Source organism: Heloderma suspectum, chromosome 5 (genome assembly GCF_057233095.1).
Source record: "Heloderma suspectum isolate Gila_16-S chromosome 5, 16-S_ref, whole genome shotgun sequence".
NCBI lineage: Eukaryota > Metazoa > Chordata > Lepidosauria > Squamata > Helodermatidae > Heloderma > Heloderma suspectum.
Window position 1 is genome coordinate 100,880,720 of NC_139462.1, and position 14,669 is coordinate 100,895,388.

A 14,669-nucleotide genomic window follows, 5' to 3' on the forward strand; every position below is an offset into this window, starting at 1 on the left:
ATAGAGGTGGGGTCTGAGACACAACACAGTAAATAACTCCTTTGAACCCACTGTTTTCAGCACCAACAGAAACCCATTTCAAAGCAATCCAAGCTGTTGGTAAGAAAATGTGTTAATTTTTAAAAAGTGGGAGCGGTATGGCACCAGTGGGTACCATGAAGGGTGTCCAGGGCCACATTGGTGCCCATGGGTACCCCATTGCCTACCCCTCCACTAGCCCCTTCCCCCCAGCCACCAATCTTTGGGTGGTTTCTCAGCTTTTGTGCAGTTTTCTCCATACTAAAAGGTTGAAATGCCGCTCCTAAAGCTTAGTTCTTGGCAGTAAGAGCTTTAAACTTCAGAATGCTGGTATGTTGTGTATTTTGGGCTCTATCCCATTTGCCTGTGGGGCTGCCTACCACAGAAATATGTTCCCCAAGAGCTTCTCCAAAACTGAATTTGGCCCTTGGGCCCTAGCTTAGATTCTCACAGGTTGGGGCTGGAGCTTTCAAGCCAAATTTGGATTGGTTCGGGAATAAGTAATATGTTTTTTGGGAAGGACCTCAGCACAACACAACAATACCTAGAGGGACGTGGCTGAGATCCTTGCAACAAAAGAATAACAAGTGCACATTCACTGCATAATTAAATTATTTATGCGTAAGTCCTGAGTGTGTGTGTGTATACACACACACACACGGATGGACGCCATAGCTCATCTGCCATATGAACTCAAGTAGTTCAGTCTCTCTGTCTACTGAACCAGTTTGCTCTTAATAGACTGACAGCGTTTCATATCTCATTCCTTCATTTTGCATTCTGTGTTCATTATATTTCATTTTGTTACATTAAATTCTCCTTTATGTGTCTTACTACCTTGAAGCCTTTCTCAGCTATGTTCCTGTATTTCTCTAATTCCTTTGCTTTTCATACAGCCATTCTCTTGAATCAGAGGACTGTGGCTGTTCTACAGATGATTGGTAAGCACTAATCTTCATTTAGTGTTTCTTGTTTTTGTTTAAAACTCATATTATGTATCATTATCATTAACTATGGAACAACTTTTGAAATTACATAGTGAAATTGATATATGGTGCCTACAAGGGAAGTAGTTCCTGCCTGTGAAAGAGAGCAACTCCAAATGCAGTGTCAAGTTTTATTGTCAGTAGCACAGGTGTTTTTTTGTTGAAAGGAGGAGAAGCCTTTATGAGTTCTGACAGGCTGGTTTGTGATGGTTAATGCACATATGCAAGTCATGATTTGATTTTGTAATTATCAAATAATTAATATTTATTAACTAGCCATTGGTTGCAAAGTTGTCGTTGGTTTCATTATGTCTGTTTGTTTCTCTTGTCCAATGTAAACATCAGGTGGGTCTTATGTGCCACCTAGTGGTCAAAGGCAAAATCACTGCTCCGGTTAAGTCTTTTAGTTCAGTTTCCTGCCTTTGAAGCTCAGTTTTGCAATTTTGCTTCCCTGAAGTGGTCATGGATTCTCCGCTCTGCATTCTTCTGACTCAGGCTTGTTTTTTCCATTTTCTCCAAAACCTCTGGGTAAGGAAGAGATGTTTGGTTCACCCATCCCGCCTGGGCTCATTCCTGAGGAGGAAATAAAGGCCAACAGATCTTCTCCACTAGATATGGCTCATCCATCATGTCAAGGGGATACAGGCACAAATTCTCACACCAGCCTTTTGTTGGTGGGTGGTCGTCTTGACAGGTATGCCGACAAATGGCTAGCCATCACCTCAGATGGCTGGGTCCTGGTGAGTCTTTTTCCCATTACCAGCCCCAGCAAATCCAGCCAAGAGGGAGATGGTGAAATTGGCCATCCAACTTCTACTAGATATCGTGGCGGTGGAACTGTTGCCTCTAGAAGAGAAAGGACTCTTTTCTCACTTCTTTACAGTCACAAAGGAAGATGGATCCATCAGACCTGTCTTGAATCTCAAGTTTTTCAACCACTTCATCTGTTACCGCTGCTTCCGGATAGAGACTCCTCTGTCCATCAAAGAAGTTCTTTGCCTAGGAGACTTCATGACTTCAGCGGACCTCACACAAGCCTATCTCCATGTTCCTGTCTTCCTCAACCATCAGCGCTACCTCCATTTTTCCTTCAAAGAGTCCCATTTTCCATACAGAGCCATGTCTTTTGGCCTAGCTTTGGGTTCCAAGGTATTTACAAAGATCACAGTCACTTTGGTGGCACATTTTCACATGCAAGGCATCTCAATATACCCTTACCTCGATGATCTTCTCATCCATTTAGCCTCTCGGCATCAGGCAATAAATGACCTGCAAGTCACCCTGGCATGTTTCAAGGACTTTGGTTTTCTGGTCAACAATCAAAAGAGTCATCTGCTCCCCTCTCACAGAATACTCCACCTGGGGGCCTTAATAGACACTCAAATAGGGATCATGGCTGAATTTCCAGAGAGGTTCTCCAAAATTCAAGCTGCAGTCAAACTGATTTGCTTCAAGAAGTCAGCTGACCTCATGCTTCTGGCAAAGGTTTTGGGCCTCATGATGTCAACATTCCAGGTAACTCCTTGGGCAAGACTTCATTCTCATTCCATACAATGGGCCCTGCTTCCTTTCCAGAATGACACAGCTTCAAGACATCACTTGACCATTCATCTGTCCAGGACTGTTTGAGCTTCTTTCCTGCTGGTGGCTCCTCCATCCTGTTCTGGAGAGGGGGATCCCCCTCCAGGATCCCCCCCAAATGGTAATTACATCAGATGCCAGCCATTCTGGTTGGGGAGCTCTGTGCAAGGAGAGGATGGTTTAAGGAACTGGGTCAGGGGGGGAGTCGCGGCTTCCTATCAACCTACTAGAACTCCAGGCGACCAGGCTAGCGGTTTAACACTTCACACAAGTACTTCCTCTCAGATCAGCCTTCATCTAGGCAGACAGTGTCACAGCCAAAGGCACATATCAACCATCAAGGAGGAACCAGGTCTCAGACCTCTAGGCAGACTCCCTCCTTCTTTGGGCAGAACATCACCTAGAATCCCTCTCTGTGAAATACCTAAACAGGGGAGAGAGTACTCAGGCCAACTGGCTAAGCAGGAAATAGCTAAACCAAGGAGAATGGATTCTTCACCCAGAAGTCTTTGAAGAGATGGTCTCCTGTTTCAGGGGAGTCCAGGTGGATCTGTTTGCATCAGAAGCCAATCACCAGGTCATCAGGTTCTTCTCTCGTTATGCACCTCTAGCTGTGAAGATGATGGATGCCATGTCTTCTCCATGGCCGGCTGCACCTCTGTACGCTTTTCCACCACTCCCTCTTCTCTCCAGGGATCTGTGGAAGTGAAGGAAGAAAAGATGAGACTCATTCTAGTGGCTCCCTTTTTTGGCCACAGAGACCCTGGTTTCTCGACCTCATCAATCTTGCAGTGGCTGCTCCTTGGCCCCTCCCTCTACAGGATGACATGTTATCTCAAGGCCATCTCCTTCACCCAAGCCCTGTGTGGCTTCAGTTACATGTCTAGAAACTGAACAGAAATGTTAAGCCAAAGAAGTCCTCTCCCCCACGGTTATATTGGCCTCTGTGAGACCATCTACCTGCAGAATTTACCAGAGTATGTGGAAGATATTCTCCACTTGGTGTACTAGGAAAAGGATTTGGGTTCAAAAAGCTAGAATCTCAGACCTTTTAGCGTTTCAGCAAGACGGTTTGGCTGTGGGTCTCAAGCCTAATATGCTCAAGCATCAGGCTTCTGTGCTATCTACTCTTGTAAAAAAAAAAAAAAACCCACATAGGTCCATGGGCTCTCATCCTTTTCTTAAACAGTTCCTGTGCAGAGTTTTTTCAAAGTCACCTCCAGTCCAACACAGTTTCACTTCCTGGGATCTCCATAAAGTACTTTCAGCACCCTTTGAGCCCCTGAAATCAGTATCTCTCCAACTGCTCTCTTTCAAGGTTTTATTCTTGGTGGCCCTACATCAGCCAGAAGGATCTCCGAACTTAATGTCCTCTCTGTGGATAAACACCTATGTGTATTCCATAAAGATAGAGTTGTGCTCCGTACTAACTCCTTTTTCCGTCCTAAAGTTCTGTCTCCTTTTCATTGTCAACAAGAGCTAATTCTTCCCACTTTTGTCCTTCCCTGTACACCCCTCAGAAAAGAAATGGCATTCCCTTGTTGTCAGGAGAGCCCTGGAGGCCTATATCAGCAGAACAAAAACTTTTTGGCAGTCAGATTCCCTGTTCGTGCCATTCCATCCTCCTTCCTTGGGACGGAAGGTTTCTAATGCCACTCCGAGTAGACGGCTAAAGGCCTGTATTTCCCTAGCCTATTCCTGCCTGAAGTTGTCTCCAATACCAAATACCAAAATTTTCACCCATTCTATAAGAGCAGCCGCGACATCGGCAGCTTTTTTCCTCAGTGCTCTGCTGCATTGATTTGTAGGGCAGTTACGATCCTAGCACCTTTGTTAAACGTTACAAGATTGACTTGTATTCCTCTGCTGAGGCAGCCTTTGGAAGGTGTGTCTTGCAACACATCCTTCCCAGTCATTAAGCAGCTACTACTTTTTGAATCCCGCCCTACATGGGTCAAGCTTTGGTATGTCCCACCTGATGTACTGTTTACATGCACAAGAGAAAAGACGGTTGGTCACTGACCCGTAAAAGGGATTTCTTTGGGCATGTAAAACAGTACATCAGGGCCACACCCCAGATTCAGATTCTGTTTACGGCTGTTTCTGTTGGTGGGGATTAGTTTTCTTATTTTGTCACACTTGGTTTCTTTCCAAGACCTGTCTGCAGAGAGTGCAAGATGTCCTGTTTTTCTGCATTCCGGTATATTAGTTCTAAAAAAAAGGTAAAGGTGTCCCCAACCAGTCGTGTCCGACTCTAGGGTGTGGTGCTCATCCCCGTTTCTAAGCCGAAGAGCCAGCGCTGTCCGAAGACGCTTCCGTGGTCATGTGGCCGGCATGACTGAACACTGAGGTGTACGGAATGCTGTTACTTTTCCCGCCGAGGCGGTACCTATTTATCTACTTGCAATTTCTTGCTTTCAAACTGCTAGGTTGGCAGAAGCTGGGACTGAAGACGGAAGCTCACTCCGTCACGCAGCACTCGGGTCTTGAACTGCTGACCTGCCGACCTTCCAGTCTGCAGTTCAGCATCTTAACCACTAAGCCACCGCGGCCCCCAATATTAGTTCTAGAATGATGTAATTAGAAGCTGTCTCTGCTCTATAGTCTGTGGCCTAGGAGATCTATTGTTATATATAAATTTAGTGTTTGTAATGCTTTCATTTCTCATTTATTTCTTTTTTAGGGAGAATTCTCAAGCCAGAGAAGAAAAAATATTTAGTGATCCATCATTACTGGAAAATCTCCAAAACAAACATGTAAGATATAGAAATAAATATTACTGTTATGGAAAGAAGAAAGGGAGATTTCAATAAAACAGCACATCACATGCAGAAAACTAATTTATATCCCAATTCTCACCACATGTACTTGGAATAAATCTCCGTTGATTTAAATAAAATTTACTTTCACACAAGGGCCTAAATAAAAGTTCCAGGAAAACACATGTAATAAAACTCTGACAACCACTTCTGTTGCAGAAGAATGTGATTTTGGAGCAGCTGCTCCACCCCTGCCCCTGCAAACATGCATCTAGTAAACTGCAGTGCGGGGTTAGTAGAGCAGCTGGGGAGCAGAGTTTCAGTATAAAACTGGTAAGAAAGGAAAGGATTAAGCACCATACTCCATAGTCATTTCTTGGCTCTGAATCTCCATGAAGGGGAAATGCATTCACATAGGAACATGGGCTCCATGTTCATAGAAAAGAACAAAGAAGCCCATACTTGCGTAGACCTCCATCTGTTCATATGTTCATCAGAGCTCTTGGAGTATGAGCAGAATATGCACTTTTGTGTATTGTATTTCAAATCGGAGTATCTGTCTTGGAAAGCCTATATAATTGAATACAAGTAGAAACCCTGCTTCGTCCATGTGTAACAATATACTATGACACTGAATAAATTTATTAATGCGGTGCAATAATGCAGGGGAAGACTATCTCACACATTGAGCACTATTGCCCTGGGAAATGCAGTGGCCAAGAACTTTTTAGCCTGCTGGTCTTGACTGTATTATTTGAAGGATTTATTATTTTAAATTCAAATTCTATTCATATTCCATGTATGTTGTTGTTGTTGTTGTTATTCTAGTTGTTCCTTAACTATAAACTAAACCCTCTTTGGAGCATCAGGCTCCTGCACTACCTTGACACCCCAGGTCCTTGAATGGTAGAGCCATATACACTGAGGTGGCACAGTCCATTCCATGTGCTGCTAGTACCATAGATTACATTCTAGGATTGACTATGTATAAAACAAGCTATGTATCTAATAAAAGATAATATTTTAATACACTCTTAACTTTATAGCATATGTACTTAAAACATTTAATTTTGGAATGAATGATAATTCATTCTACTATTTTGTTTTAGCCAACTGCGCCTATAATTTGTGAGTTTCTAACAATGATGGCAGTGTGCCATACAGCAGTTCCAGAAAGAGAGGATGATAAGATAATTTATCAAGCAGCATCTCCAGGTAAGATCTATATCTTTATTATTTAAAATTATTTATTATTAAAATATTCTTGTTGAGCAGACTGACTGATCTTGCTCACACAACACAACAGCCCATTGTGGCTTGATTTACCCATGGGGGCTGTTGAGTTGTGGCAGGTGCCCACAAGCACCATTTTTGTATGCCGTGGCATGCCATGTTGCGTGAACCCAGGCGGAGGGGTTGAGAGTTAGACAAACATTCAGGGTTTTAGGGTTATTTGAGAGTTGTCTAACCTTCAAACATCCCTGCTGTCTGGGTTCGTATGACACAACAAGCCACGGCAAGCCGGGCACCTGTGGACACCATGCAAAAATGGTGCCAGCAGGCACCCGATACAACAAAACAGCCCCTGCAGGTAAATGAAACCACATTGGGGTATTATGATGTGTGAACAGGCCCACTAGGTTGAGGCAGTGTGTAGTGTGAAGGCTTTTCTTTAAAACGTTTGGAAGATTTTTTTAAAAGTGGCAAATCCAAAATGCTATTAAGTTGTAAGTAAGTAGAAACTCTAGGTTTGGAAGCGAGAAAGAGAAAGCAACACTTGGATTGCTCATAATGCAACTGTTTGATTTAAAAGCCATTGACTGACTTCAATTCAGAATTAAAATATTCTAGTTTAGAAATGCAAGATAATGTATTTCTTTTTAAGTACACAATTAAGAGAAAGGGGAAAACTGAGTAATGGAAGTAGGAAGATGGAAAAGATTAAATATGAATGTTAATTACATGCACATTTTTTGTGGAAAGAAAAAAGACAAAAGAAGCAGTGGGGAAACATGGGAGAGTTACAAGTGGAAGATGACGTTTGGACATCCCACCCCACCCCCAGTAAAATACCAGTAAGGCAGGTGATTCCATGATAAAGGCGTCACCTGGAACACCCTTGAAATTTGCAAATTTGCTGCTTCATATTACTTCAAGAGAGTATATAAAAGTAATTAAAATGAAAATTCTAGGTTTCAACATTTCACTCATCAGTTTGCCACTGAAATAACAGAATCTTTGTTACAGATGAAGGAGCATTGGTTAGAGCAGCCAAGCATCTTCATTTTGTTTTCACTGGAAGAACACCAGACTCTGTAATTATAGAATCTGTAAGTACATCAAAAATAGTAATGAGTTAGTTGTTGTTACTAATAGTTTGCTACTAATATAGAAAATACAATGGAAAAACATTTCAAATGAATAAATTAATTAATATCTCATTTTTTTTCTAGCTTGGACAGGAAGAAAGATATGAATTGCTAAATGTGCTAGAATTTACAAGGTAATTAAACACATGAGAATTTAATGTGATCTTTTTTAAAAGCTGTTATAAGGAATTTTCCTTACAAGCTAGAACAAGCTAAGTTGGAAAATTATGAGCAATATATTCTGTACTGGATAGATTACTGGGTTGGATCAAGAATAGAAAGGGACGGGGGAGAGAATGTTCATCCTGCAGCCCCTCCCGTATGCCCCCTCCTACACTGTTCTAGGGGGTCCCCCAATTCTTTGGAGCAGCTTTTTAGGGGACTGCAGGGGGAAAGAGGTATCAGTGGAAATCTCTGCCACCTTCTTCCACCAGGAACAGCCCATGAGTGGAGATCTACTAACAGGAACTCCTGGATCAAACCTTTTTTGCTGAAGTGTACAAATTCTAAAGAATAGTAATAAACAAATAGTAACAAAATGTTTGACAAGTGTGCTTTGTCTTTAGCAAAGAATGACATACATGCTCTTTCTATCTTCCAGTACTTCCAGTACTGTCTTCCAGCATTTTATAGATGGAATATTTTGTAAACATTGATGTTACATTTGGGTGTAAATTAGGTGTCATGCTTTAGAGAATACTTCTTTTTTCTATTTTTATCTCATAAGTATTCTTTCATTTCAAGATATGCTGAACCAATGTTTATGTTTTATATTATGGAGGCTTATTTGAAAGGGGCATTCCATCACACTAAATGACTTAATACCTGTTTGAAATGGAAAATACCTCTCTTTCAGTGCTAGGAAAAGAATGTCTGTGATTGTCCGCACACCTACAGGAAAATTAAGACTGTACTGCAAAGGGGCTGTAAGTTGTTGTTTTTATTGAAATTTCTGTGCAGTAATATTTATCAGTGACAAGTTGTGAAGCAATATAGTGGAAATATATCCAATACAGATGAGCAGTTTACCAAGTGGTAATGTGTTCTCCCATAGTTTTGCTTGGCTGTCTACATTAATGAAAATTGAATGTTTTTTCTTTTTTCTCCTGCCATACATTTTAATGTGTGATAAAGTCAGGAGGCCTTATCGGTTGTCAAGTCTTCTCCACATTTACCATGTGGTAAAATAGTTGTTTGTATTATTAATCCCTGTCAGGTGACATTGCCCCAGTTCACACAATCATTGTAGGCTAAATAAGCAACTGTGGCAAGCTGTGGTACATGCTGGGCACAGTTTGCATAATCACCTGCCCTGCCATGGCTTGCCATATCACCCAAACCCAGGCAGCATGGCTTGTTTGAGGGGGAAACCACCTTCAAATAACCCACGGGCTGTTGTTGAACAGGTGATTATGCAAATTGCACCTGGCAAGCCACAGTAGCTTGCTGATGCTACGGTGATTGTGTGAACCGGATCATTGAATGGGAAAGATAGTTCTCGAAGCTATAGTGAAAGACTTAAGTGTTTGCAGTTTTTTTGAGGACTTTTTAAATACTCCTTTGAGTCTGGCATTCTTTGTGTAGGAACACCTTTTAATATAAAGATAAAGATCAGTCTAATTTGTTGACCCCTGTCCCCCCAGCCAATCCAAACAAAGGCAGCTTCTCCCCCTAGTAATTTTCAATTATCCACTTGAAGTCTCCCTTCCATAGCAACCATAGCTAGGGCAGCCACTACTGTCTTATGCCCAGTAGCAAAAACAGGCTTCTGGCCTACTTGATGACATTATAACCGAAGAGGTCACTCAAATAATATAAACAGTACAGAATATAAACAAAGAGATAAAATACAGTGTTTCCCCACACACACATTTAATAAACAGGCAAACTTTCTCACATTTACAACTTGGTAAGTGGTATGTTGGTCATTGTCAAGGGCTCCTTGGAGTTCTCTCTCAGTCTAATCCAGTAGCCAAGTCCAGACACAGACAAAGGGATTCCTTTCAAAGCTTTATTCTTTTTTTACAACTTAACAACTCTACCGTTAGCAACTAGATCTGAGCAGCAGAGTACCTATGCCCTAAGTTGGAACAGTTGGTCCCCGTTTGAAAGGGAATTACTGGCAGACCCCTGAACTTAAGGACTAGGGAGAGTCCCTCCCCTTTTCCCTTGGATCCTCTGGGCGCAGCCGTTGTTTGCACGCCAACCAGGCACTACGCCTCCTTTCTGCGCCCTCCATTTGGCGCCGATCTCTGCGTCGGCGTTGTGCGTCCACCAAGTCTGCTTCCCGCGCTCTGTCACTCCCTGGACTGCTATCTAGCTAGGAATGCTGGTGGGAGGAATCTCTGTCAGCTGTTGGCCCTGGGAAAGAGGAGTGCGTTCCTCTCCCAGGAGCAACTGCTCTTCCTCAGAATCAGAACTACTCTGGGATTCTATGGGCTCAGTGTCCACCCTGACAGTCATCTGTATTCACCCATAGAATGCATCCTATCTAGTGGCAAGTAAACAAATGAAAATCTGAGTAAACCAATTGCATTTAAATGGAATTGAGCTTGCTCCCAAAGCCCATCTTCAGTTCATATTATATGAGATTATATTCAATGCCTTTTTTAAAAAAAGTCTGTATTTAAAAAAACAACTCTTGTCTATTTAAGCAGGCATTCATTTTAGATGATAGGCCCCTAAAATTAATTAACCAGGATTACATTAAATAGTATGTGCAAATTCAAAGCCAAAGGTTTATATAATGCACAGTTATATACTTTGTACCTGAGATGATATTCTCTTTAGTTTTAAGTGTTGCTGGTAGTTGGGATATCTCATGTGGGCCTCAACAATCATGATTCTTACATATGCTTTTTGGGTTCTGCCAAACTGCTAAAACACCTAATGTGGGAACATACTAGGGATGGTGTGTGTGGCAAGACCTTTTGTATTCTAGTTGTGACCTTTAAACAGTGCCTACACACAGGAATGTAAACGAACTGCTTACCATCAAAGACTGGAGGAGCTTCTCAAGATGGTTTGCTTTGTCCATCATACCTTTTGGTAAACTAAAAAACAGAGTGAGTACGGGTATCAGGATTTATAACATTTCTCATAAGACAAATATAAGATTTCTCCAAGAACAAATTATTTTTACTGGTTTGCCTTTGAGCTGATTAGTTTTTCTTAAGCCATCCAGAGGCTTTTGAGAATTGCTTTCCCCATACATTTGAAAGATGTTTACCATGTAAATCAGGCCTAACACATCAGAGTCTCCAAAACCAATTGCTGGCAGGAATATTCAGGACTCACATGGAGAGTCTCCATGGTAAAGGACTGATCCATATGATAGGCCACTTAACATACTGTTATGGCCACTATGACTGCTATGTATTTACTGTATTTTAAGCATGTTACATTATGATTTTATGTAAGCTGCTTTGGGTGAAATTAATGTTGTCTGCCTCCCAATGGAAGGGCACCCTTCAAAGGGGTGGATTCCCCCTCACTTCTCCAAAATCTTCTCTAGAGAGTTGGGGGACCCTCCGGGGCAGATTTGGGCAGTGCACAGAAGGCTGCAATGGGTAGGATAGGAAAGTTCAGTTGTGCGAGCGAATGTCTGCTTGCACAATATTGGATGTTGCGCGTTAAGTTTATTTTATAAAGAGAAAGGCGGTATGCATTTCTAAATAAAATTAATAAAATATATGGAAATATTCTGATTCTGAATAGCCTCCATGTGTAATATATCAAATGGCCTTTAGATTATCTGCATTATGTAGGATGCTCTGGTTATGTTTATACTCATATGCTCAAGAGTTCAGTTGTTTGCAGCACATCTGCTGTCCCTGATTGTCTGATCCTTTCCCTGCTTTTGCATCTTATCTACATTTCTTTTTCAGAGTGTTTGTCCTGCACTAGCTTCTTGCTAGGATTTGCTTGTCTATCAACCACAACAGTAAAAAAGAAGAAGAAATGTTTCACTATTGTATATTGATGTGATATCAGAACAATGAGATAAAGCATCAAATATAACAAGAAAGGAAAGAGAAGGCAAAGGATATATGACAGCTATGTTTAGACTGTATCTGCACTAGTGCAGTGTAAGCACTGTTGTGGATTGAACAGCCCCTCAGGAGAATGTACCTATTTAAAGAGAAACAATCCAGAATTGACACCAACACCAACAACAAAATAGCACATGTCGTTGTAAACATCTACAGTACAGATCCCATAAAACAGTTACACATCAAATATATAACCAACCCATAGTCCAGTAGAAATTGTGAAGGTTGGTTGTATATTGTGTTCAACCAGCCCATGTACTAGGGTGAACAAAGCTGCTGCATAATTCATTAAATATCAGGGATCAAAAACTCACCTTGTCTCTCCTAACCCCCAAAATGTTCATTTGTTTATACTGAACTTTCTGCTGAAAAGCAGTATATAAATGTTCTAAATGTATAAATCAAAATTAATTACAGTACCATACTTCAAAATAGAAAAGCAGTTCTTACACTTCTGGCCAATTTCTTCCTTTTAATTTTTTCAGTGCTATGAAAAGAAATTTTGCTTCAATATGTTGTATGTCATTATAGGACACAGTAATTTATGATCGCCTGGCTGAAAATTCAAGATACAAGGAAATTACCCTGAAACATTTAGAGCTGTTTGCTACTGAAGGTGAATATATTATTTAACATCATAGTAGATTGCAAATAAAACCACTGACATAATAGTAATATTATGAATGTGTGCTAGTTACAGTTAGTTCAGTGTGGTATAGCGTTTCTTCCTTCTTCATGACAATTCATCTCAAAGGAATACTTCACACATTATTTGATTTCTCTACATTTGATTAACTTTAACTTCATGTCTAGTAGTTGAAAAGCATTGTGTTTGAGGTAATGTGAGGGAACATGAAAGTTCTATCTGTGGTGTTTATCTGTGAAGACCCATTCACAGATGTAAGTTGCAAATTGATGCAGCAGTTATCAAATGAAGAAGAGCTTGTATGAACAAGTACTAAGTCTTTGATTAAGCTTGAAATGTAAGCAAGATGCTTTGGATTGGTGATTCAAAACCACCTGATACACTCAGTCATTCACTATACCACAAACAAGGAGCTCTTCTCTTGTAATGAAGTTTGTGATTTTTCTTTGGAGATTAGCAGTTTGGTGACAGCTGCTTTTAATCATTCTTGCCGGATGCTTTCAGACTGGCTGGCTCTTCTCTCTGAGAGGAACATAACTCTGTATGCAATGGAGTGATCACTTTCTTTACAATTAATTATACTTATCTTGACCAAGCAAAACATTTTTCATCTCCAAGTAACTCAGAGTGTTAACCAAGTAACCAAGCTATTATTGTACTGTTGTTTTTTATGACTGATTTTATGTTCTAGTCTGTCCTAAATAAACCTTTTTTGTTGATGTTTAAGAATAAATGTTTTGTCCAATGTTGTTCTAAAGTTCTTGCCTGTGCTTAGTACTGTATTGTTTAGGCTGGTGAGTGATGAGGTTGGAAAGTTATGGAAGTTTCCATGGTTCTTGATGTACCTGGTCACCTGTAAACAGTTGGAGCATTAGGATGAAACTGTATTGTATTGGTGCATTAGGATGAAATGTATAACATTAGCTTAACTTTGGCACTAAATCATGAATTATGATATGTGTTTTTAAAAAAGAAAGGGATGCATAGACTTCATGACCGGTCCAGACACTACTACTTGGGGTTTACTAGGGCCTGGCATGCATGTAATGACTACTCATGGGTAGTCGTGTCTGCGTGGAAATTAGAGAGCTGGCTCCTACCTGCTTCTGCTTTGCAAAATAGCCCAGGAATGGCTGTTCCTGTTATTCACCATGACGTCTGAACCTCTCTGGGTTGTTGAGAGTTTTAACCCATGGTGTGTTGTTGGGTTAAAACTATGGGTTGTTTCTCCCTCAACAATCTAGAGTGCCAGGTTTGTACATCATGGCATTCCTGGGTTATTTCACAAAGTGAAAATGGTCGAGAGGTCAGGAGGCATCATGCTCACTTCCCCATATTCACAACTAACCCATCGTTTAAACATGGGTATCTCCACCTCTCTGGATATCAACATGTGATAGAAGGTTAAAGCTTCCATGGCATTTTATCGATTCAGAAAGCATATATCTGTTCAAGTTCCAATTCCTGCTGCAAACTCAGATGAGAAAGGATGTATTTTGTTTGAGGTGCTATATGAGTCCAAAACTGTAAAGAAATTGATAATTATTGAACACCATATGGCCACTTATTTCTTTAGGCTTGAGAACACTTTGTTTTGCTGTTGCTGAGATTACAGAAAATGACTACCAAGAATGGCTAAATGTCTATCAAAGAGCTGCAACATCTATACAAAACAGAGCACTAAAACTTGAAGAAAGTTATGAATTAATTGAAAAAGTAGGTGATGTATGTTGCTTGAATATCTTCTTTTTGTATCATGAATTTGTATTGAAGTTTATGTGGATAATATGTAGACATTTATTACATTTACTATCATATTTTGGAATTGATCAAACAATTTTAAAAGAGAGATGATAACGTAGATGAATACTCTAATTTTACTTTGGGAAAACAAAAACATGGCCAAAGTATTTATTTGAAATGCACACACAAAAACAGTTTAAAACATTCCACTTCATCAAATGCAGATTTGTATGCCCTGGTCCTCTGGGTGTTCCCTTTGATCTTCATCTAAATAGCTATTATAGACTGTCTAGCCCTGAAACAAGGCTGAAGCGTTCCCAGCCAGGGCCAGCCCTTCCCAGGTTTCTTGCCTATGTCCTCAACCTCAAAAATATAACTCCTGGTCAAAGGCCCTAAGGCCCATGGTTACCTGAGTAGCAGAAGGGAGAATGATCTCCCTCAAGATGCAAAACGAATTCCAGGAATTATAACAAGACCAGAAAGATTCAGCTGATTTCCTCATGCTCCTCATCCAT

The 14,669-nt window shown here is 40.7% G+C and overlaps 1 protein-coding gene across 1 annotated transcript in view; it reads left to right on the forward strand.

Annotated features, from left to right (window-relative positions):
• ATP8A1 (ATPase phospholipid transporting 8A1) overlaps window positions 1–14,669 on the forward strand; it is a 127,217-nt gene that overhangs the window by 67,688 nt on the left and 44,860 nt on the right. The window contains exons 15-22 of the mRNA XM_084856873.1: window positions 915–959; window positions 5,269–5,341; window positions 6,454–6,559; window positions 7,592–7,674; window positions 7,798–7,847; window positions 8,570–8,639; window positions 12,297–12,381; window positions 13,988–14,127. Coding sequence (XP_084712999.1) covers window positions 915–959; window positions 5,269–5,341; window positions 6,454–6,559; window positions 7,592–7,674; window positions 7,798–7,847; window positions 8,570–8,639; window positions 12,297–12,381; window positions 13,988–14,127 — 652 coding nt within the window. The remainder of the gene's footprint in view (window positions 1–914; window positions 960–5,268; window positions 5,342–6,453; window positions 6,560–7,591; window positions 7,675–7,797; window positions 7,848–8,569; window positions 8,640–12,296; window positions 12,382–13,987; window positions 14,128–14,669) is intronic.